Source organism: Grammomys surdaster, unplaced genomic scaffold (genome assembly GCF_004785775.1).
Source record: "Grammomys surdaster isolate TR1022 unplaced genomic scaffold, NIH_TR_1.0 172, whole genome shotgun sequence".
NCBI classification, from domain to species: domain Eukaryota; kingdom Metazoa; phylum Chordata; class Mammalia; order Rodentia; family Muridae; genus Grammomys; species Grammomys surdaster.
The window spans coordinates 8,559,121-8,583,568 of record NW_021604620.1 but is presented as its reverse complement, the minus strand read 5'-3'; the positions used below and the strand labels follow the sequence as shown (position 1 = coordinate 8,583,568).

General features: G+C 44.3%; 1 protein-coding gene across 4 annotated transcripts in view; it reads right to left on the bottom strand.

The window, feature by feature from the left end:
* The window catches only part of Cnot10 (CCR4-NOT transcription complex subunit 10), a 50,103-nt gene that overhangs the window by 12,693 nt on the left and 12,962 nt on the right, over positions 1-24,448 (bottom strand). For 3 of the 4 annotated variants that reach the window (XM_028767360.1, XM_028767362.1, XM_028767363.1), the window contains 10 exons: positions 24,233-24,383; positions 21,331-21,473; positions 20,325-20,411; positions 19,802-19,885; positions 16,577-16,694; positions 12,815-12,964; positions 11,583-11,785; positions 8,509-8,630; positions 7,242-7,418; positions 4,310-4,390 (listed from right to left, as the gene is read on the bottom strand). In XM_028767360.1, coding sequence (XP_028623193.1) covers positions 4,310-4,390; positions 7,242-7,418; positions 8,509-8,630; positions 11,583-11,785; positions 12,815-12,964; positions 16,577-16,694; positions 19,802-19,885; positions 20,325-20,411; positions 21,331-21,473; positions 24,233-24,383 — 1,316 coding nt within the window. The remainder of the gene's footprint in view (positions 1-4,309; positions 4,391-7,241; positions 7,419-8,508; positions 8,631-11,582; positions 11,786-12,814; positions 12,965-16,576; positions 16,695-19,801; positions 19,886-20,324; positions 20,412-21,330; positions 21,474-24,232; positions 24,384-24,448) is intronic. The other variant, XM_028767361.1, reaches the window with a different exon arrangement.

The window sequence follows — 24,448 nt, the reverse complement described above, 5'->3', positions numbered from 1 at the left end:
GCAAGCTCTGCAGCAGGACAGTCTCCAGCAAGCCCACACCACACCTATGTGTCAGAGAGCGAATGTTCCCAAGCCTTTACCACAGCACCATTAAGATTCTAGTAGTCAAAACAACCTCCTAAAACATTAAATATGTCCATATAAAACCGGGGTCAGGGATGGTTCAGCAGTAGATACCTTGGCTAACCCTCAGTCCTCAGCACCAAAAATACAACAAATTTGCTTGGCATCTAGAGCAAGGGCTATGGAATTAAGGCAGCTTCACTGCCCTGAACCAACTTTTATGATGCCTCTTCCTGAGGCCTGATATGCACTCCAGATCACTTCTTAGCACCCTCTCTACACAGTTTCCTGTTAGAAAACAGTATTTCCCGTAGGCTCTGAACAACAAAAAGAAACATGCCCTGCTCTATCTACTAAGCCCTTGCAGAAAACACTTTACTTTCGATCATTGCTACTTAAAATATTTCCCATCCCCAACACACACTACACCCTGGAGTCGCTGTCTGATCCGTTTTCCCTGACGTTCAGTGGATCTGACAGCTCACTGGACTGGAAGATGGAAGAGGCAAGGGCAGAGACACTGGAGCTTCTGCCTCCCCCCACCCCCGTGGAGAATCTGACAAAACCCTCACTCCACAGCACAGGCCTGAGGAGCTAGCTAAGTCCTCAGACAACAACTAGAGAGAGAAGGAAGGAAGAAAAGGCGAAGGGGACGGCTCCTTAAGCAGCAAGTCACCATCAGTGGCAGAAGTCAAGGCACTAAAAACCAGGGATAAAATCTGAGGGATACCCTGGGGACTAAAGGAAAGCGAGCCAGATACAGCAAACTCCAACTAAAGGTAAAGAAGCTGACATGGCTAAAATCACCATTTTCCAAAAGAAAATGTCTTTACAATGCAATTTCACAACAAGTATCATTTGAAAATTTGGCTAATAATACCAATGCATAACAAAGAGAAAAATATAAGATTTTGAAGAAACAAAACTACAAACAGCCTCCAAACTGCCAAGCTTATTCTACTTCTCTACAAGTAATTCAGAAAAAAATAATATACTTGTCAGCTATATTCTGACTCCCGATTCTCTTGCCTCTACCTCCAGAGTGTGACCACCATATCCTCTATGCTGTGGTGGGGATCAGAAACAGGGGCTTTTCACTTGCAATGCAATCTACGGAATGAGCCACATCTACAGTCCCCAAGAGGCCCTGCCCACATTCTGAGTTCTGCTAAAGTAGCCTCAGCTGGCCTCTCCATTCACTTCCCTCACCCTCCTAGGTCCTAGGATAACAAGCACAGACCTTATGCCAGGCTAAAACACCCACACCTACAGGAGACAGGGTCCTACTATTTAGCCCTGGGTCAGCCTGGAACTTGTTAAGTAGTCCAAGCTAGTCTTGAACTCACAAAATCCGCCAGCCTCTGCCACACTAGCTCTGGGTTAAAGGTGTGAGCCACTGTTTTCTCAGGATTCCTTTTTTTTTTTTTTTTGTTTTGTTTTTTCGAGACAGGGTTTCTCTGTGTAGCCTTGGCTGTCCTGGAACTCACTCTGTAGACCAGGCTAGCCTCGAACTCTCGAACTCAGAGATCCGCCTGCCTCTGCCTCCCAAGTGCTGGGATTAAAGGCGTGAGCCACCACCGCCCGGCTCAGGATTCCTTTTTTTCCAGGAGGCACATGGGATGGTGCAAAGGTGGACACAGTGAAAATAGGTACAGGACAGGGCAGGCTCTTTTCTGGAGAATCTACTGGATAGGCATGCTTTAGCAGGACCATACTCAAGTCATAAGATACCTGTAACCTTAGCACTAGAGATGCTGAGGCAGGAGAATCACTAGAGGTAACACAGTATGACTATATATCAAGTAGAAACAAAATAAAAAACCCCAAAATCAATTGAAATGGGGAGGGGTAGGTTGAGCCCTAAGAAGGACAGTACAGAAAAGACCAGGCAATGCAAACTACCCAGCAGGTCACACCTACTCCAACCCTGCCCTGGGACAAATCTCAAGACAAATATAACCCTTAAACACGCTTGTCTCCTGCACTGTGCATATCCTCAGTTATCAGTTGAACTCTTTTTCTGAACAACAGTCCTTAGGAAGTCTTTTGAATCAATGGAGGAAGAACTCAAAGGATCTAGGGAGTTACCTAACCTCCCGTGATTTATACTTGTACAATAGTTACTCTGGGCCTAATTATGTTTGTCCTGAACATTTCCTTTTATCCAATTTGGGACCTCTTACTAAAAAAGACAAATTAAAATTCATTTTTACTTTGTGTGCTTTGATTTTAACTTCCTGTACAGATGTTTCCCATGCTGGTTCCAGCACTGTGTCCTATACCTCCCTAGCACTGCTGTCGTCTTTTCCAGATCCTGATGGAATCCTCCTGGGTGTCCTGGGCCTTACCATGTACACACCAGGTATTTACCTCTGAGCTGGTGGGATCAGAGGCAGGAACCACCATGCCTGCCTTTTTCTTTTCTTTTGAGACAAGGTGTTATCTATTCTAGGATGGCTTTATGTCCAAAGATGACCCTGACCTTGTCCTCCAGCCTCCACCTTCACCGTGCTGTGGTTACAGGCCTGTGTGACCAGGGCTAGCTTTGGGGATAAAAACCCAGAACTTTGTAAATGCCAAGAAGGCACTCTACCAACTGAACTCCACCCTCAGCACCTAGATGCTTTTGAAGGAGACTCTGATTCGTAACTACCTCAACTATCACCTGCCTTTAGCCTGTTTAGAATGAATTTTTTTAGGACTTGTCTTCTTTTATGTGCAAATGAAGAATTGAAACTCAGGCTGGCGAGATGGCCCAGAGGTTAAGAGCACTGGCTGTTCTTCCAAAGGTCCCAAGTTAAATTCCCAGCAACTACATGGTGGTTTATAACCATCTATATAGGATCTGATGCCCTTTTCTGGCCTGTAGGCATAAATGCAGGCAGAAGCCGGGCGGTGGTGACGCACGCCTTTAATCCCAGCATTTGGGAGGCAGAGGCAGGCGGATTTCTGAGTTCGAGGCCAGCCTGGTCTACTGAGTGAGTTCCAGGACAGCCAGGGCTACACAGAGAAACCCTGTCTCGAAAAAAAAACCAAAAAACCAAAAACAAAAAACAAAACAAAAAAAATGCAGGCAGAATACTGTATATATAATAAATAAATGAATCTAAAAAAAAAAAAAAAACTAAAAAAAAATGGATACTCAAGAGATTGATCAGGGCTGGAGAAGTGGCTCAGCAGTTAAGAGCACTGACTGTTCTTCCAGAGGTTCTGAGTTCAATTCCCAGCAACCACATGGTGGCTCATAACCATCTGCAATGGGACCAGATGCCCTCTTCTGGTGTGTCTGAAGACAGCAACAGTGTACTTATAATAAAAATAAATAAATAAATAAATAAATAAATAAATAAATAAATAAAGAGATTGATCATATATCTTAAAAAATGGTCAGGATGACTTACCCACATTGGCTGTGTTGAAAATAGGAAACGGCCCAGTACTGATGCCTTCAGTGTTACTGAACACAAAGAGATGAGTTGGTGGGCAAAAGTCTTTACTGGCTAAACCATCTTGCTGGCTCAGTGATATTAAAAAATTAAAAACAAACAACACCAACAAAACCCACCACCAACAACAAAACCCCAAACCCAAAAGCACGTGGGAGGCAGAGGCAGGCCAAGTCCCAGACCTCCTGCTTCCTGAACTGGATTAGTGTTGGGAGATTTAGTGCTCTTAAACCCTGAGCCATCTCTTCAGCTCCTAGTTTTGAGACATTTATCTTTGTTTTCTTCAGTCCTTTTTTTGTATATGAGCCAACATCCTTTGTTTAGCTCATTAGAAAACTTACTTTTTCAGAGAAGAAAGTGTTGTCCAATAAAAGCCAACCAGGATCTTGTAACTTGGGGTGGGGCTGAGCTCCATGGTAGAGATGCAGCCTCTGCCAGTCATACACAAATCCCTGGCTACCTCCCCAGCACCACAGCCTCCCCATCCCAATTTGTTGAGATAAGCTTACAGGGCTTGCAGCTGACAGAGTGGGTAAGAGCAGGTGCTGTGTGGGTGTGGGGACTTGACTTTGCTTCCCAGCACCCATGGAAAAGGCAGGCGTGGCTGCACAACCCGGAGCTTCAGCAATGACGTGGGGGAAGGGAAGGCTGGATTGTTAGGTCATGCGGGATGCTCCCAGGCAGTGCAGACCCACACAGTGGGGTCCACCGTGTACAGGTCCTTATGCATATGCAGTGGCGTGCTGAGGTCAAGAGCAGTGTGCTCATCACAGCGGATGCTCGCTGCCTCAGGTACTCACTTGAGGTTTTCTAATTCCTGTTTCCTCAGTGGAGAAGACGGTGGAGCAGGAATGAACTTATCTCCATCATGGCTTTTACTGCTGAAACAGAGGAAGACTCTTAGGTATGTAAAGACCAGTGTGTGCATTTGTTCTCCCTTTCCTACTCCACCCCACCAAGACCTAGCACTACAAACATGCTAACTCCATACAGCCAACCTCTGTACTACTGTATTTTCCACAGTACACAACTGTACTTTTACAGTCTCCAGCTGCAAACATGTCTACTACTACATAAGAACCTTCACACACTTTAACTTCTTCTTCAGTAAAAAAATTAAAACAACAAAAAATTAAAAAAAACAAAAACAAACAAACAAAAAAACCTTTTTCTTTTCCCTTTTCTTTGTTGGTTTTTCTAGACAGGGTTTCTCTGTGTATCCATGGCTGCCCTGGAACTCACTCTATAGACCAGGCCAGGGCCTCGAACTCAAGTGATCCACTTGCTTCTGCCTCCCAAGTGCTAGGATTGAAGGTGTGCACCACCACTGGCCAGCTCAAAATTGCTTTAGTAAATGAACTGTTTTGTGTTCAGTTGACAGAGTGCTTGTCTAACATGCATAGAAGCATGTCTCCTGACGGCTGGGACAAAAGGTGTGGCCACCACTTCTAGCTGGTATGTTTTAAAAAAAAAATTATGTGTTTTAAAAACTACATGTATGTGATTATTTGTAGTCATAGATACGCTCTGGAGCACACGTGGCGGCCCGCCTGCCTCTGTCTCCCAAGTGCTTGTACATTCCACCTCAGCCCAGGTTGGCTCCTCATAGTCAACAAATGTAAAAAAAAAATGCTGTCTCTGACACCCACAAGACTTTCAAATATCCCCACTGTTAACCTAACGGTCTTTCTCTTCTTTCCTATTTCTTCAGACAAGGTTTTGCTACATATCCCAGGCTAGTATACAACTTGTTGTCCTTCTGCTGCCCAGAACTGGGCTAGAGGTGTGTGCCATCATATCTGACTCTGGTCTCAAAGCCGCTCCTTAAAGAACTAAAAGCCTACCTTGTCTCACAGCACTCTGCTTACTTAGCTTTTTCTCTTCAGAAAGTGTTTCCTTTGGTATGAGTGAATTTTGGAACTGCAGGAGGAAGCTTGGGAAACTATCTAAAGGACAGACAGACAGGCTTGCTAAAGAAGTCCTGAAGGACTTTTGCCAAGTGGGGTACATTGGTTAGGTTTTTTTTGTGAAATTTGACACATGCTAGAATAACCTGGGAAGAGGGACCTCAACTGAAACAAGGGCTAGAGGCATTTTCTTGACTGCTGACTGATACAGAAGGACCCAGCCCACTGTGGGTGGTGCAGTCTGGGCAGATGCTTCTGGGTTGTGTAAAAAGGCAGAGTGAGCTACGGGAAGCAAGCCATGTGGAATAACAGAGTTCTGTAGGAGGAGGTGCTGATACTGAGGTCTGGTCCCCTAACTGGTTAATGACTTGGTCAATAAAGGGGGCCAGGAGACAATTCCTGGGCAAAAGGGACAGGTGAGATTTCCAGGTCCCAGGAGGAAAAGGAGATGAAGAAAAAGAGTCGGGGCTTTTTGGCCAGGCTTTGGAAGGAGAAGCATGAAACAATCATGTAAGCTCTTGGGGAAGCTAGAACCAGCGGCTGCTGCCACCAGAGGTCTGCAGAGACTAGCTGATACAGGCTAGCTGATAAGTTTAGGGCAGGAGATTCTGTGCCTAGCAATTGTGCTAGTAGGCAAATTGTAAAGTAATAAAACTGAGTGTTTTCCATCTGAGGAGCAAAGGTGGGGAGACAGAGAAGCCAGGTTGGTTATGGCAGCTTGGCGAAGCTAAGCCAGGTGGAACACAAGAGAAGCTGAGAGTGAGCTGGTAGAGTGAGAACAGCAGCTCCTAGGCAAGCCCTGAATGAGGCTAGTGGCAGCCCTGCTCTGATCTTGGAGCTAAGCCAGGAGGGGCCAGAACTCAGGCCTGCTGTCAAGGCAGGGGCATGTGTTTTAAAACCACATGCAACAGAGTTCTTCCTCAGCTTCTGCTTCAGCTCCTGTCCTAGTTTCCCTCAATAGTATGCGATCAAGACCGAACCCTTGCCTTCCCAGGGTGGGCTGAGTAAGAATGGGTTGAGTTTAGACTCATATATCTGAATGCTTAGTCAGGATTAGGAGGTGTGGCCTTGTTGGAGGAAGTGTGTCACTAAGGGTGGGCTTTGAGTGTTCAAAAACTGAAGCCAGGGGCTGGAGAGATGGCTCAGTGGTTAAGAGCACTGACTTCACTTCCAGAGGTCCTGAGTTCAAATCCCAGCAACCACATGGTGGCTCACAACCATCTGTAATGAGATCTGATGCCCTCTTCTGGTGTGTCTGAAGACAGCTACAGTGTATTCATATATAATAAATAAATCTTTAAAAAAAAAAAAAAACTGAAGCCAGGTCCCAGCATCTCATTTTTCCTGCTGCGGTTGGATCCAGATGTAGAACTCAGCACCATGTCTGCCTGTGTGCCACCACACTCCCTACCGTGACAAGAATAGACTACACCTCTGAAACTGTAAGTAGGCACCAATTAAATGCTTGATTAGAACTGCTGTTGTCGGGCTGGAGAGATGGCTCAGCGGTTAAGAGCACTGACTGCTCTTCCAGAGGTCCTGAGTTCAAATCCCAGCAGCCACATGGTGGCTCACAACCACCCATAATGAGATTGGATGCCCTCTTCTGGTGTGTCTGAAGACAGCTACAGTGTACTCATATATAATAAATAAATAAATAAATCTTTAAAAAAAAAAAAAAGAAAAAAAAAAAAAAAGAACTGCTGTTGTCATGGTGTGTCTTCACAGCAACAGACACCTTAAGACACTTCCCACGTTGCTTTTGGCCACAGTGTTCATGACAGCAATGGAGAATGACAGGGCAGAGGGTGAGTAGGAGGCATACCTGCACGTCTCACTGCTCTCGCTGCTTTCCACGTTCCCTCCAAGCTGGCTGCTGCTCTTGGAGCCATTTTCCTGCTTGGGATCTTGCTGTTCTTCAGGTAACAGCAACAAGGCATTTCTGAGACAGATGGCTGCAAACTCCACACTGGCTACAGGAATGGCTGAAGACTGTCCATCACTTCAAAGAGCAAGACAAATAAGCTCAACGGATTGTAGAAAAATAAACCAGACTCTGCCGCTATAAGGAATCATTAACTGTGATGGCACATGTCTTTGATCCCAGCACTCGGAGGCAGAGGCAGGCGGACTTCTGTAAGTTCAAAGCCAGCCTGGTCTACACCTCCTAATCCTTTTAAATAGTACCACTCCTTGCTGACTAAAACAAAGAAATCCTATCCCAACAAAATAAAACAAAACAGAATCATTAACTGTTACTGAACTTTCTCTAATGGACAAAAAGTTTAACAAAAACTGTTATAAGCAAATGGTAAAGAACCCAACCCTAAAGCTCATACAAGACATAAAAGTACAAAGGACTGTAAATACATACATCAGGACAGGATGAGACTCTGCACTGTCAGTACTAATGCAAGAGAACAGTAGAGGAAGCCATGAGAGCAGAGGAAGAACAAGAATGCTAAGAACCCAAGGGTGTGGGGTGGGCTGGGGACAGCTCGGCAGTGAGGATCACCGCTGTTCTTTTAGAGTTTGACTTCCAGCATCCACATGGTGGCTCAGAGCTATGTGTAACTGTGTTCCAGGAGACTTGATGCTCTCTTCTGAACTGGTTCTATAGGAACCAGGCATGCATGTGGTACACATAAATGCCCACAAATTATTCCCCCAAGAAACTGAAAACCTAAGTCAGCACATGATCAACACTGTTATAATTTTTTTGCTTGTAATATTTTTAATCAGAGGTTGGCTGAATCCTTGGACAAGGGTGAGGAGCGGCAATTCTCTAGGTAGGAAGCAGACATGATCTAAAAAGGAGACACAAAAAAGCCCTCTCTGGACATTCTGATTCTTGGCGATGAACAGCCTGCTTCCTTACGATCTGGACAGTTTCAGCACCCACAGATGCACTAAATCGTAATTAGAGTAGACGGAGCAACTCACTCAGTGTGGGCCTGTTTACTGATGTAGCAATGTCATCACAGAGAAATGTCACCTCCTGCGAAACGATCAAGCCCAAGCTACTTCCCACTAAAACCACAGCATTAACAGTGTTTTTATAGAGACCGAGTGGCTCATGGCAAAATACTTACTTGTAGACAGTGTTCTGAATAGACTGCGATGCCAAAACAATTTTCCGGTGATATCCTTGACCAACAATAGACTGTACAATTCCCTTTTTGGTGGGAAGACCTTTAGTTTCTTGCTCAGAAGTCTAGAAAACAAAAATATTTAAGATAAAATGTAAGAAATTATAAGAAATAGCATAAAATATGATCAAATAATTTTTTTTTTTTTTTTTTTTGGTTTTTTTGAGACAGGGTTTCTCTATGTAGCCCTGGCTGTCCTGGAACTCACTCTGTAGACCAGGCTGGCCTCGAACTCAGAAATCCGCCTGCCTCTGCCTCTCAAGTGCTGGGATTAAAGGCGTGCGCCACCACCGCCCGGCATGATCAAATAATTTAAGTATTGGTTTTTTAAAGTTTTATTTTATTTATGAGTAATATACTGTAGCTGTTTTCAAACCCACCAGAAGAGATTATCAGATCCCATTAGAGATGGATGTGAGCCACCATGTGGTTGATGGGAATTGAACTCGGGACCTCTGAGCCATCTCTCCAGCCCCAATGATTATGTTTTATAAATGTATTTATTTTATGTACACAAATGTTTGCCTGTTGATATGAATATGTAGCACCTGTGCACCTGGTGCCTGCGGAAGCTGAAGAGGACACTGGATCCCCTGAACTACAGGCAGTTAGTTATGTACCGCCATGTGATTACTACAAACCTACCCTAGGTTCTTAGCAAGAGAAACAAATGTCCACCTCTCCAGCACCAAATTTTGGAATTATTAAGAGTGTGTGTTTTGTGTGAGTAGAGTTTTGTTCTGTAGCTCAACTGGCCTCAAAATTGCAATTCTCTTGCTTTAGGCTCCTGTGTGCTAGGATTACTGTCACAGCCACTTTGTGAAACTACATCCCCCCACCCACTGTGTATTTGTATGTGTGATGCATATGTGCTTGTCTGTGAGTCTGGAGGCCTGAGGGTAAAATGGAGACGTGCTAGGCTTTTCTCCTATTTGTTTATTGAGGCAGAGTCTCTCAATAGAACTGTGGTGGTCTGAATTGGTATGGCCCCCATAGACTCCTGTGTGTCAATGCTTGGCCACAGGGAGTGGCACTATTGGGAGGTGTGGCCTTGTTGGAGTGGGTGTGGCTCTTGTGGAAGCTGGCTTTGAGATAGGTAATACATGCTCAAGCTATACCCAGTGTGGTACAGAATCTTCTGCCTGAAGCCTTCTGTAAAAACTTTTTAAAACCTAAAGTACGGGAGAGCTGACTTAGTAGTTTAGAGCACATGCTGCTCTTGCAGAGGATTCCGGTTGTTTCCAGCACCCACACGCCAACTCAAGTTTCAGGGGCTCTGATGACCTTGTCTGGCCTCTGTGGGCTGCACACATATGTGGTACACACATATAAGCAGAGAAAACACTCATATACATAAAATAAATCTTAATGAAACCCCAAAGTATAGGTCTAAAGAAGTAGCTCAGTGGTTGAGTACTTTCCTGTTATGCACAAGGCTCTGAGTTTGAACCAGCACGTGTACATACATGCTTGCTCGCTCGCTCTCTCTCTCCCTCCCTCCCTTTAACCCCCTCCCAAAAAAAGTCATCAAAGCCTTCCGAGAGCATTAGTCCCCTCTCTGCTGCATTCAATGCATTCAAGTCAACTACTTAAACACTGGGTGCAAAATTGCCCCTCACACAGGGGCTTCTATTAACCCCACCCGCTCATCAGAAAATGCTGCTCAGTAAAGAACCTCAACATCCCACGTAACCTATGGCGGGCAGGCGTGCCAGGCTTAGGAAGCCAACTGCTCCAACCTTCACATACCAAGGGAACATGGGAAGAGAGACGAGGGGAACTCAGATACCTGGAAGTTCTTATTTCACCCAATTCACACCGAACCCGCTCAACCAGAGATTCAGAAGGCTGCTACCAACCCAGAGATAACAATGTGGGGCAACCCATTTTTAGACACTGAGGACTGGTGTGTCAGAGAGGATGTGACTGCCACGTGCGTCACTGGAGTGCTATAGTGCTGTTTAATGTACTCTGTCCTTGCTCCATCAGAACCAGGTATTCTCTGACTACCCAGGACATAGACCATCCTCATGCTTGCAGACTGCACAGCCCAGGCCCAGCAGGAGCCACTACTGTTCTGACACAGGCTCCTCACTGCCATCAACTCTTTGCCAAGAAATAGAGCTAAGCAGTGAATGCATAGCATAGCACTGCTATGTTCGGTGGCAGTTAAAAAGGAAATGAGATGTAGCAGGATATTCCCCCCCCACCACTACCACATTTGCAATAAAGCTCAGTGACTGGGCAGTATGAAAGGTAGGCGGAGTGAGGAGTTGGGAGGAAGGAAGCTATTGACCACGGAGGAAGACAGATGGGTCCAGAGCAGTACTGGGTAGCAACTTATATTTAAGGTTAGATATTGGGTAACTATTCTAATTATGAGGGCATCTTGTTAATTAAGCATTTCCAAATATATAAATCCACTGGATAATCTTTAAGCTTTAAGAGTTTCATTTATACTGGGTACCTCAGCCATAGCAGGAATGGTCTGGGCTCAGCTGAGCATTGTGGACAGCGTGGCAGATTGGCACAGCCATCCCCAATGCTGGTGTCTCGTGGGTCTAGTTGTGGCATGCTTGGCCTATGGCCACTTCTAGCTGGCTTCTGGCAATTTCTAGGTGGAACATGGCAGCCAGACCTAAGCAGAGCCACCCCACCAATTAGATAGCCATACCGTGCTGTGGTATTTCTAAATATCACCCATTACAATGAGGTCTTAGATTCCATGTAGCAAGTGTAGAAATAGAGGCAGTCTCTCTCTCTCTTTCTTCTTCCTCTCTTCCTCTCTTCTTCTCTCCCTCTCTCCCCCTCCCTCCCTCCCCCTCCCCTCTCTCTCTCTTCCTTGAGACAGGTTTCTCTGTATAGCCCTGGCTGTCCTGAAACTCACTCTGTAGACCAGGCTAGCCTCGAACTCAGAAATCTGCCTGCCTCTGCCTCCCAAGTGCTGGGATTAAAGGCGTGCGCCACCACCGCCTGGCAGAAATAGAGGTTCAAAGAGCTACTCCAATAGTACTTACCCCTTTATTGGCAGCAATGCAACACTCAGCCAGCCGTAGCCAAAGACGAGGATTCGCATGATACACCTGAACAGCTTCAATGAGACACTCGAAGGCAGCAAGAGGCCTCCCGATGTGCAGCAGCTGGATCCCACAGTTATACAGCAGCTCATACCTTTTGTTGGTCAGCAATGTACACATGGGTCTTCCAGAAAACTTTTTGCCTTGTGATAAAATTTGGAGAATAGGGCAAGTAAATGTTTAGTACCAGTAACTCCACTGTGAAACTGTAACTGTTCTCTCCAAGGTGGTTTCTCCATGCCTAACTCCACAAGTACCTGCCAGTCATGTCAGCTGTCTGTGCTAGGAAGGATGGAGATGTCCTTGCTTGTGTCAGCTCTTCTGACAGTGTTGCTTCAAGGAGGCCGAGAGCTGAGGTGAGTCACTGGCTTCTGAACTACAGCACCTTACCCTCCTTCAGACTGCTTGGCCATTTTGTTACCATGTGCTACACTTTCTCAGTGACTCAGAGTCTACAATACGATTTCTTGCCATTTAAAATATATTTTTCGTCAATTAAATAGGTGCTTATGGTTTTAAAACTTAGAAAGTTGCTTGACTTTAAGCATTTCTGATCAAAGATCCATATAATCTGAATGTAAATTACAAACTTCAGCAAGTTGTTTTAAGGCTATTAGATGCCACCAAAATATCACTTGTGAAGTTCTGCCAACAATTTATAATAATGCTAGCCCACAGTTAAGAAATCCTAATGACTAATCAACACTGGATGACATACCATGCAGGATTACTGATTTAAGTCCATAACAAACTGAGGGTAACAGAATTTTTTTGGTCTTTTCTTATTTTCCGTCATGCTTATGTGTTTTCATGTGTGTATTTGTGTGTACATGTGGAAGCCCAAGCTTGAGGTCAGGATTCTTTCTCAATTCTTCTTTTGTCTTATTCTTGCAGGCAGGTCTCTTAAAGAAACTGAGGCCCCCTGAAAGCGCTGGTCAGTTCGCTCCAGGATCTCATCTTTGCTTTCTAAGACTGGAACTACTCTGCAGAGCCAAGTCTGTCCACTGGATGCTTGCTAGTCCTTTGATTATGACATCTTAAAGCAAAACTTGTCTCTTCCTCCAAGCCCTGACTGAATGTATCTTCCACCTTCCAGATCTCTTCCCCAATGCTTGCTATTTCAACCATGTGTGTCTCAAGTAGGACACTGCAGGTCCCCAGTGCTAGTTTACCTGGATCAGTGCTACCCGCACTGAGCTGGGCGCAGACATTGTCATTTTCCTGCAGAGCCTTCTTGAAGTAGAAAATCCCCAAATTGTGCTTGCTCATGGCAAAATGGATACAACCAAGATTATTCCAGAACATGCATCTCAAGCATTCACCTGAAAACAACACAAACTACTTTATCTATAGAATTTGGTTTTTTAGTCCCTTATGTAAACAGCAGACCTAGTTGCTGTCAGCTAGCTAACCTATTTGGAAAGTCAGTTAGTCCCTACAGGACAGTTCATGAGGCATAGTGCAAACCCAAAGTGCTTGACAGGATAATACCCTGTCTTAGTGGATTTCTAAAACAATCCTAAATATTATTTTTTATTGATCTTATTTTTTTTAGCAAGTGACAAAAAAAACCAGTAACTTAATCTATATGCCATACATCCACACTGAAATTCTGAAATCCTGTACAAACTGCAAACCGTGAAGCATCTAAACATAGGAGGCTAGAGTTTAGCTCAATGGTAGAGCTGGCTTAGCATGTATGAGGTCCTGAGTTGAACATGCACACATATGGAAACAGCTAGAATATATTAAGTGAAGAGTAGCAGGGAGAATGTATGCAGTAAAACAGAGTCCACAAAGCCTGCTTCATCTTAAGCCCAAGTGTCCACTCCATTTACTCCATCTATCCACCTACCGTCCATCATACTACCAACCACCTCAGACAGGACCTTGTGCAGAAACGGCTGGCCTCATCTGAACTCTCTCTAGTTGAAAATGACCTTCTAATTCTCTTGCCTCTACCTCCCCGAGTGTAGGGATCACAGATACCAGCACACCTGGTTTGTGTGGTGCTGGAGATGAAAGCTAGGGCTTTGCGTATGATAGAGAACTCTATCATCTGATAGGACCCTAGCACTATTCTCATTATTTGAGAGGGTCTCACACTGGTCCTGGTGGCCTACAACTCACTATGGAACTGAGGCTGGCTTGGGACTTCTGGCAATCTCTCTGCCTCAGCCTCCAGACTACAGAGATTGCAGGTGTCATCTACCATACCTAACTGGCATTATTTCTTTTCTTTGTTAAAGATCTATTTACTTATTTCATATATGTGAGTACACTGTAGCTGTCTTCAGACACAACAGAAGATGGCATCAGATCCCATTACAGATGGTTGTGAGCTACCATGTGGTTGCTGGGAATTGAACTCTGGATCTCTGGAAGAGCAGTCAGTGCTCTTAACCACTGAGCCATCTGGCATTATTTCTTAGCTTACGTACTACCTCATCTGGCCTATCAGTTGCTCCTTGACTAGTAAGTCAGAGACTGTCACAGAAGCCTTTGTCACATATCACATGTTTCAAAAACTCATGTCCACCGACAGTTATCATTTGTTCTGTGACTTGATCATGTACGGTTTTTTGCTTTGTTTTGTTTTTTTGTTTTTTTGGTTTTTCGAGACAGGGTTTCTCTGTGTAGCCCTGGCTGTCCTGGAACTCACTCTGTAGACCAGGCTAGCCTCGAACCCTCGAACTCAGAGATCCGCCTGCCTCTGCCTCCCAAGTGCTGGGATTAAAGCTGTGTGCCACCACCGCCCGGCTTGTTTTGTTTTTGTTTCAAGACAGGATTTCTCTGTGTAGTCCTGGCTGTCCTGGAACTTGCTCTGTAGACCAGGCCAACCCTGAATTCACATGAATCTCTGCCTCTCCAGTGCTAGGACTAAAGGTGTGTGCTAACATACGTTTGTGCTTTTAATCACAAAAACTGAACATATTTTGTAGTCAAATCTTTAGCTACTTAGCCAAGATTTTGGGTAATGTTCAAGTAAGCCTTCTTCACCACAAAGTAGAATATTCATCCCAGTTTCCTTCTGTGCTTTCATTTAAAAAATTTTTAATCTGCACTGATGTTTTGCCTACATGTATGTGTATATGAGGGTGTTAGATCTTGAAGTTACAGACAATTGTGAGCTGCCATGTGGGTGCTGGGGATTGAACCCAGGTCCTCTGGAGGAACAGTCACCACTCCTAACCACTGAGCCATCTGTGCTTTTATTTTATTTTTACATTCCAATGCTTTACTTTGGTAAATTTTTTTTCCCCTTTGACTTAATGAAAATAACCTAAATTTAGCTTTCACTTTCTGAATGAACATTCCAAAATCATTTCCTGAGCCCTGAATGGTGGCAGAGGTGACAGCACATGCTTATAATCGTTGCACTTGAGAGGTGGGGGTAGCAACATCAACATTCAAGGTTATCCTTGGTTACACAGCCAGTTCAAAGGCAGCCTGCTGTATGTGAATCTGGGTAAGGTGTTTCACACCTTTATTCCCAGTATTAGGGAGGTGGAGTGAGTCAGATCTCACTCTACTAGTTTGAGGCTGGCCAGAGTTATACAGTGAGACTCTATCTCAAAACAAAGAAAAATTACAGTCAATGTGATTTACTAGCACGCCCTACTTTACCCTCATGATATAAAACGCCAGGTCATAACGAGGAGTTGGTAACAGGATATTCACTGCCGGATTCCCAAAGCTGTATGCTCCTGAGCTTTAAATGAGGCAGGAATATTAAAAAGAAGAGAAAGGGCTGGGAATTGAGTTCAGTGATGGAAAAGCTGTTTTATGACTCAGATTCTGGGTCTGATCACAGACAGCAAGAGGAAGGCTGGCCTGGGCCCCACAACAAAGCCCTATCTCAAAAACAAAACAAAACAAAACACCAAAAAAGCCCAACCAAACAAAAGACAAGAACTAAAATGTTTCAATGGACTCATTCTAGGTATGGCATATGGGCAATTTAAGCTACATTTTTATCTTCTAAATATTCTTTAATAAGCATATCTTATCAACAACAAAACCAAAATTTACATAATGGATAAAAATTAAGGATTTCAACATTAGGAACAAGCAAAAAACAACCTGGACAATTGTACTGACTCAATGTCCACCTCATGCCTGGCTCTTAACATGCAGGAGACTTTCCTCATGGCATACTTGTGATTTGAGAGATCATTTTATACCACAACAAAAACACCAGAAATAAAACCCAGGGGAATAGGGTAGGGATATGGCTTCCTAGGTCAGGTGCTTCCTAGCACTCATTAGGCCTGGGATCCATCCCTGGCATCACAGGCCTGTACTTCTACTGCTGAGGAGGTAGAGGACCCAAACCTCAAGGTCATTGGTAATACACTGAGCCAGCCTATGATGATACACAAGACACAAAGCTATACAAACCTAGAAGGATTAGAGTGGTTCTTTAAAAGAATGGGACATAGGAGAGTAGAGGCATTTTCCACTCTCCAGAGAACTCAAGACAGTAATGTAGAGCAGGGTGAAGCATGTTTGTAGGTACAGGTTATATACACATCTGAACTGAACCCAAAACAAAACCAAATACCTGAGCATTCCCACAAAAAATGGAGGAGGAACAGGTAAGGTTAAAATAAAGCAAAGATGTAATGAACCCTCTTTCAATGTGGAAACAATGTATACACTAAAATCTCAATACATTTTCTGCAGGAAGAAATATGAAAACCTTTTTTTAAGACAGTTTTGAAAGGCAGCCCCAGGCTGGCCTAAAATTCAAGAGCCTTTCCTCCAGTCTACCCAGTGATGGGATCACAGTGTGCTACCATATTAGGCTCAGAACATTTCTACCTAAGAATGAATGGAAGTCACTCTGAAGAAACCTGTGGTGTGTAAGGGGTGGGGGAAACACCCCAAGCAAGAAGGAATAGATTAACTAAAGGTTTCCAGTTTTCTTTTACCTGTTTTCATGAAGCCTGGATGCTCGGCAATGTTTGAACTATTTAACAGCTTCACCGCTTTTCGATAATTGCCCCTTAAGTACTCAAAATTGCTTTTAAGAAACAGGGAAGGTGCAGACTGTAAAGGAATATGAAAGTGATTTACAATTTGTTTTCAGTTGTCTTTTGCACGACTGTGACATACTGCTGTCCACGGAAGTGTTTAGGACATAAATCAATCAGCTCAATCATGCCACAGAAAACAATTTCTAAATGCTCACTGACCTGCTATCTATTTAAAATACCAAAATCTCAAAGAGAAAAGTCTGTGTCAATAGACTGTCTTCATTCCCAGCATCCTCCCTGTGCCCGGCCTGCTCTATGTTCAAGTGATCTTCTGCCTAAGCTTCTTAAGGAGTTGAGAACACAAGCACAGAACCCTGGGCCTAGCTTACCTGAAAGGCAGTTTTACAACACAAACTAGGACTTTTCTTTTAATGGTCACTGCAAAATTGATGGTCATGGTAGTTTGAATGAAAATGGCCCCACAAACTCATATATTTGAGAACTTGATCCCTAGTTAAACGAGGTGTGTTACTGGGGCCAGGCTTTGTGGTTTAAAAAGCTGGAATCACTCTCAGATAGCTCTATTCCTTGTGCTCCTGGATCAAATGGAAGCTCTCAACTACTTCTCCAGCGCCACGCCTGCCTGATTGTCATGCTCCCTGCCATGATGGTCATGGACTCTATTCCTCTGGAACTGTGAGCCCCCAAATTAAACAATTCATCTTGTAAGTTGTCTTGGTCATGGTGTCTTCTCAGAGCAGTAGAACAGTAATTAGAGAGTGGTTTTCCTTCTTTCTTTTTTTTTTTTTTTTGGTTTTTTAGTTTTTTCGAGACAGAGTTTCTCCGTGTAGCCCTGGCTGTCCTGGAACTCACTCTGTAGACCAGGCTAGCCTTGAACCCTTGAACTCAAGAGATCCGCCTGCCTCTGCCTCCCAAGTGCTGGAATTAAAGGCGTGCGCCACCACTGCCTGGCTTCCTTATTTCTTTTGATTTTAAAAAAGATTATATGGTTTGAATAAGAATGACCCCACAGGCTCGTATATCTGAAAGCTTGGTCCTCAGTATTACTACTTGAGAAGAATTAGGAGGTGTGGCTTTGTTAAGGAAGTATGTCAGGGAGGGGGGAATCTGAGGTTTCACAAGCTCAAGCCAGGTCTCGCTCTTCCTGCTGTCTGGGGATCCTGCTATAGAATTCGCAGCTACTTTCTCAGTGCCATGTCTCTCTGCATGCCACTGTTCTCTGTTCTCCCCATCATGTTGATTACAAACTAAACCTTAAAACGGCAAGCAAGCCCCAGTTAAATGTTTTCTTTTTACAAGTTGCCTTGGTCATGAACTCTCTTTACAGCAATAGGCTTTAAGGCAAAGCTTTATTTTTTTAACTTATGTGTAAGTGTACGTGGGATTGAGGGACACACTGAGTATGGGTGTTTATGAAGTCCAGAACATGATGTCAGATCTCCTGGAGCTGGTGGTTATAGCAGGTTGTGAGCCACCCAACATGGTTGATGGGAAAAAAAACCTCAGGTCTCCCTGTAATAGTAGTACGTACTCCTGATTATTAAACAATCCCTCCAGCCTCCCACCCTTGCTTTTTTTAAAGACATGGCCTCACATAGGAACCCAAGGTGGTCTTGAACTTGCTATCTAACCAAGGATGACCCTGAACTTCTGATCCACCCGAGTCTACCACCCATACGCTGGTACTGTAGGTCTGGGCCACCACACCCAAGCTTTTTACTTATGTGCACACTCTAGATGGATGTCTTTTTTTTTTTTTTTTAAAGATTTTATTTTCACTTTTAATTATTGTATGTATACGAGTACAGTGCTACTGGAGGTTAGAGACAGGTTTTAGCTCCCCTGGAACTGGAGTTACAGGCAACTGTGAGCTGCCTGATGTGGGTGCTGGGAATCGAACTCACATTGCAAGAGCAGTTAGTGCCCTTAACTGCGGACTCAACTCTCCAGCTCTTGTTTTTAACATGGTCATACTTCAGCCCAGGTTGGCCTTGAATTCCTGATCCTCCTGCCTTCACCTCTTAAGTGACAGAACTGAAACCCCCCCTTGCTGTGTGTGTGTGTGTGTGTGTCTGTTTGTCTGTCTGTCTGTGTGTGTGTGTGTGTCTGTCTGAGCTTGAGGCTAAACCCAAGGACGACTGTATGGTGCTAGGCCAATACTATATCAGAGCTAGCTCCAACCTTTCTTTCTTAGGATTCACGTTCTCCTTTTGTTAATTCCCAACAACCAATTATTCTTGCAAGTATAAAAAGAAACCATGTTACTATATAAAGAGAAGAAATTCCAAACAAAGTTTTGTTTGCAGGCACCAATCTTTCTATTCCAAAATTCTTGGCATGGATTTTGTACTACTCTCATTAAATCTTTACACTGGAGGGCCTCCAGAGAGGGCTGACTTAGAATGCAAATGAACACCAAGGTCTGGACACTGTCCTCTGAGAAGCTCCATGCCAAGATTTATTCATAAACACGCTCTCATCTATGGCCTAGTCCTTTCTGTTTCTGTCTGGCCTTTTGTCTGTCCAGAGATCTGGTCAGTAAGCAATCATAGGCCAGGGATTATTCTAGGTAGAGGTACTTCAGGTACAAGCAGTAAACTGCACAACAATTATCAGTTTTTTTTAAACAAGATTTATTAGCTGAGTGGTTGTAGTACACACCTTTAATCCCAGTGTTTGGGACTCATTCCTGGTCTACAAAATGAGTTCCAGAACATAGTAGTAAAACGCTGTCTGGAAAAACTAAACCAAAACCAAAACCAAAACCAAAACCAAACCAAATCAAACCAACCAACCAAACAAACAAACAAACAAAGCAAAAAACAAAACCAAACAACAATTCTTCCCTTCCACAAAGAAACCCCAAGATTTTTTTACTCTTGTGTATGTGTGTAGGCGTATGTATCTGTGTGCACAGGCTACAAGAAGGCAGCAGGTGTCCTATTCTCTTTCTCCCTATTCTGCTGAGTCTGTTGAACTCAGAATACCTGGAGCATGTTTCCAATGGTAGGTGGAAGCTAGCAAGCCCCGAACCTTCCTGTTCCCCTCAGAGCCGGGGTTAGAAACATGTATTTTACCTTTGTAAACTGACAAATCCTCATAGTCTAAATAAGAAAGCCAGACACTGACAACCAAGAGGAAAGTCCAGGAGGAACTTACATTTCCAGCTGTGTTCATGACAGACTTGATTTCCCTTTTGCATGCCTTCAGGGACTTCATCTGGATATACCCTCTGACTTTGTACTGTCAATGAGGAATGGAAACACAAGAGAGGGGTGGGTCACTTACACACGCTTAGGTTTGCTTGCCAGTCCAGGACATTAAGCCTCATTTGCGTACAACCTAGTCAAAGCCAGTGATATGCAAAAGCAACTTTAAAATTATCTTAAATATTTGTTTCCTTTTTCTTCTCTTGTGGTGCAGGGGATAGAAACTAAGGTTTCATGCATTGCAGGCCATCATTCTACTCCTGAGCAAAACCTACAAATCCAAATCTGCATAAGATAATTTTAAAATTTAATATATTACCTTATCATACACTACAGGCTACTTCAAACTCAAGCAAAATGTATTGAGAGGGATAACTGCACTCTCAACTCCAAGCCTCTGAACCCAAGGTGGCACCCGGCCTTGAGTCAGTGCTCATGTGCCTCTCACATGGCCACCTTGTGAGCATGCATACCTGGTGTATCTTGGACTTGGCAGCCTCTATTAGAGCTGCACTCTCAGCCTTGGGGTTGGAGCTGTCTTTGCTGCTGTTATTGCCAGTCTATAAAATAAGAAACAAAGTCAATTAAATAGTTATGACTGTCACTCGTTTCCAGATGAGCTAAGTACGGGGTGCCCAAGTCAAGTATCCAGAGGCCATTTCCAAATGGAACCCACTGCAGAGCCTACTGCTAGGGACTGAGAGTCACATGGCATGCTAACAGCAAACTCACAGATGAGCGTAACCACGGACCCATTTAGAAATCACAGGTGCCCCTCAGACTAACCTTCTAAAACTCAAGGCAGATCCTGTCTCCGTATACCCTTCTCTACTATAAACATGGCCAATACCACTCAAGCCCAGCTTCCTGAGGAAGCCCTCAATTTCCCAGGGTCCTGACCTCAGACCCACTTTCCCTGCAGTGACAAAATGTCCCCAGCCACTCCCCACATTTCCAGACACTGCTCCCTTCCTGGCTCTCCACCATTCACCCCACTGTGGTGTTTTCTCCACCAGTTACTGGGCTCCATCTCTCCCTTCCTGATAGGTCAGACTGTTTGAGCTCACTGTACTCCATCCGCCCCTGCTTCCCAGCAGAGGGCCTAGAGGACAAGACTGCATGCAGTGTTTCTACTGTCAGATCAGAACCAACCTCCCCTCCCCGACACACACTCACACCCCTACTGAACTAAGGTCTATTTCACCAAATATTACAAGTACCAAATATGAAAATGAAATAGTTCACAACACAAAGTTTAGGAAAAATGCTGAGAGCATTCAACCAGAATCTCTAACACACACCTGTTGGGTTGAAAACTGTAAAACATGCAAACGTTAATAAATGGAATATTTTGACATGGCAGTTTACAAAGGTCAGACATATACTGGTTTCTGTGAATTCCATCTCCATAAGCTGCTAGGATACTCTCTCACACAACAGACATTGGTCACACTTCCAAGTCCGACTCCTGGAACTCACCTCGTTCTTCCCGTTTTTGCTGCCACTACCCTGTGAAATCATTTTTTCTAGGACAGCAAGAAGATGCAGAGCTTTCTCAGCTTGGTGGGTTAATATATACAAGTCTACAAGCAGAAAGCACACTGCTTGGGCAAATTTTTCTTCTGGCAAAACAAACACACAAACAAATAGGAAAAGTTACAATCCAAGGTTGAGCACATATCTCTGCTTACCCAGAAACAGGACACAGCTCTGCAAAATGAAACACATCTTTCCTTAAGCAAAAGATGCCACTAAAGCTACGACTGAAAGCAGCATGCTATCCCAGCACCACACTTATTCTACTGCGTTTCCAGGCCTCTCATGGGAGTCAGTGAGCAAGTGGTCTCTGTACAATCTATACCTGTACATGTACAATCTACACACATACATTGTACAGTCAGCCATGCAGTGGGAAGAAGCCTCAAGTCCAGCACTTTCGCCTAACACTTCCAATTTTTATTTATTCTAGTGTGACACTGTGTGTGTGTGGGGGTGCATATATGTACCAGAGTACGCATGGCAGGTCAGAGGCTTTGCTTGATTACTGAGTCCCTAGTTAATCTCTATCTTCTTAGCTGATTTTGCACTACTTGACAGCATGCAGCTACCTCACACTATATCTGTGTTGCTCTTTTTTCAACAAGAGTGACAAGGGTCACGATTTCCTGTTTAGCTCACCGCTACACCTCCACTCTCCAGAGCCATCCGTGGCTCACAGCATTGGTCTATGCACTCAATAAATGTGCTATATGAAGAACATGAATTATCAGGGTCACAACTCAGATACTCTGGAAGAAGTCCAACTATAAAGCTAGCAGAAAGCTCACTGTCTGTGGGAGAGGAGAGAAGACAGGCAGAAAACTGCACTTCAGAGCAGCGACTGTCCTACTCAGTCGGTAGGTACTTAGTCCAGGTGTACAAAATGTACATCAGGAGTGAATGCTAATGTAAGCCAGGACTGCATCAGTGAGGCTCACCCACTGTAACATCACACTGAAGCTGCCCATCAAGGGGTGGCTACTATGAGGAGTTACGAATGCTGCCGGGGAAGGCAATAGGAAACAGCTGTACTTTCCTCTCAATTTTGCTATGAGCCCAAAATTGCTCAAAGGAAAACAAAGCCCGAGTAGTAAAAATTACAAAATTTGCCGGGCGGTGGTGGCGCACGCCTTTAATCCCAGCACTTGGGAGGCAGAGACAGGCGAATTTCTGAGTTCGAGGCCAGCCTGGTCTACAGAGTGAGTTCCAGGACAGCCAGGTTTACACAGAGAAACCCTGTCTCGAAAAACCAAAAAAAAAAAAAAAAAAAAAAAATTACAAAATTTAGCTGCACATGGTGTTCTATGCCTTCATCCCAGCACTCAGGAGAGGCAGGAAGATCTCTGAGAGTTTCAGGCCAAGCTGGTCCACATAGTCAGACTACACAGAGAGATCATGTCTCAAAAATAAAATAAGAGGCTAGAGAAGTGACTCAAAGAGTACATGAGTGTTATATGTGTATTCCTAGTGCAGAGATTCCTCTGTCTTCCACACACATATACACACATACTCAACTGCACACCTGTGTGCACACATCAAAAATGACCAAAAATCCTGTGTGTACATATGTACTTTCCTGGTGCATGCTGAGACCAGAATAGGGCATTGGATCCCCTGGAACTGCAGTTACAGACAGTTGTTGGCTGCCATGTAGGGCTGGGAACCAAACCCAGATCTTCTACAAGAGCAAGTACTCCAAACCACCGAGCCATTTGTCCAGCCCTCCTAACCTTCCATGTAAATTAAGGTAAAAAGAGGCTCCAGGTCTCTAAGGGAGTATTGAACAGCAAAGAAGAGACAAGAAGTCTTTTCCTAACCAACAGTTCATTTGTAGACACTCCCTCTTTGTCCTCCCTCCTTTTTGATAGGGTCTCATGAAGCCCAGGCTGGTCTCAAACCTAGAATGCATCAGAGGATGGCCCTGAACATCTGGTCCTCCTGCCAGAGTCCAGGAGGCTAGGATTACAGGCATGTGACAGCATGTGGGGGACCTTAAAAGCTCAGGTGGGTAAGAGTACTAAAGGAAAACTGACCTTCTGTAGCCTGAAAACAAATTCAGAAATGTGGAAACAGCTTTGTTGTTTTTGGTCACTTCTATGTGTGTAACACAGGTGTGCAGTTGAGTATGTGTATACATGTGTGTGGAAGGCAGAGGAATCTCTGCTGTTGTTCCTTAGCGACTGCTGACTTTCGTTGTTCTACCTGCATGTATGTCTATGCACTCCATGCGTGCCAGGTGCCTGATGAGGCCAGAAGAAAGCATCAGATCTTCTCAGATTGACAGATGACTGTGAGCAGCGTGTGTGGGTGCTGGGAATTGAACCTGTGCACTAGAGCAGCTGTGTTCTTCCTACTGAGCCATCTCTCCAGCCCTTGACTCTAGTGTTCTGAGGCAGGTATCTCACTAGCCCAGAGCTTGTTAAGAAAGCCAGGCCAGACTGGGCAGTGGTGGCATACGCCTTTAATCCCAGCACTTGGGAGGCAGAGGCAGGCGGATTTCTGCGTTCAAGGCCAGCCTGCTCTACAGAGTGAGTTCCAGGACAGCCAGGGCTACACAGAGAAACCCTGTCTCGAAAAAAGAAAAAAAAGAAAAAAGAAAGAAAGAAAGCCAGGCCAGCAACCTCAGCACATCCTCCTGTGTGTGCCTCCCCAGCTATTTGCATGTGGCATTGAACTCAGGCCCTCTCATTCACAGGGCGAGTACTCTACTGAGTTATGTATCTCTCCGATTCTTTTTCCTCTTCAAATGCTGACATACAGCTCAGATTTAGGTCCTCTAGATAAAAGCAATAGAGAAATTTGCAAGAAAGAGAGGATATTTCTGGCTCAACAGATAACATACCGAAAGGTTCAATGAACTGATAAAGTTTTTCGCCAACAGATATGGCCTCTGTGTACTGCCGCAGATGATAGAGAATGACTGCCTGGTTATAATACAGCATGCTGTTCTCAACATCGTCTAATCCGTCCATCTCTTCAACAGCTGAGTGGACCTGCAAAACAATCCCGGCAGAATGTGCTCTAACAACAGGAAGGAAACAAACAGCAAAAGTCAAAG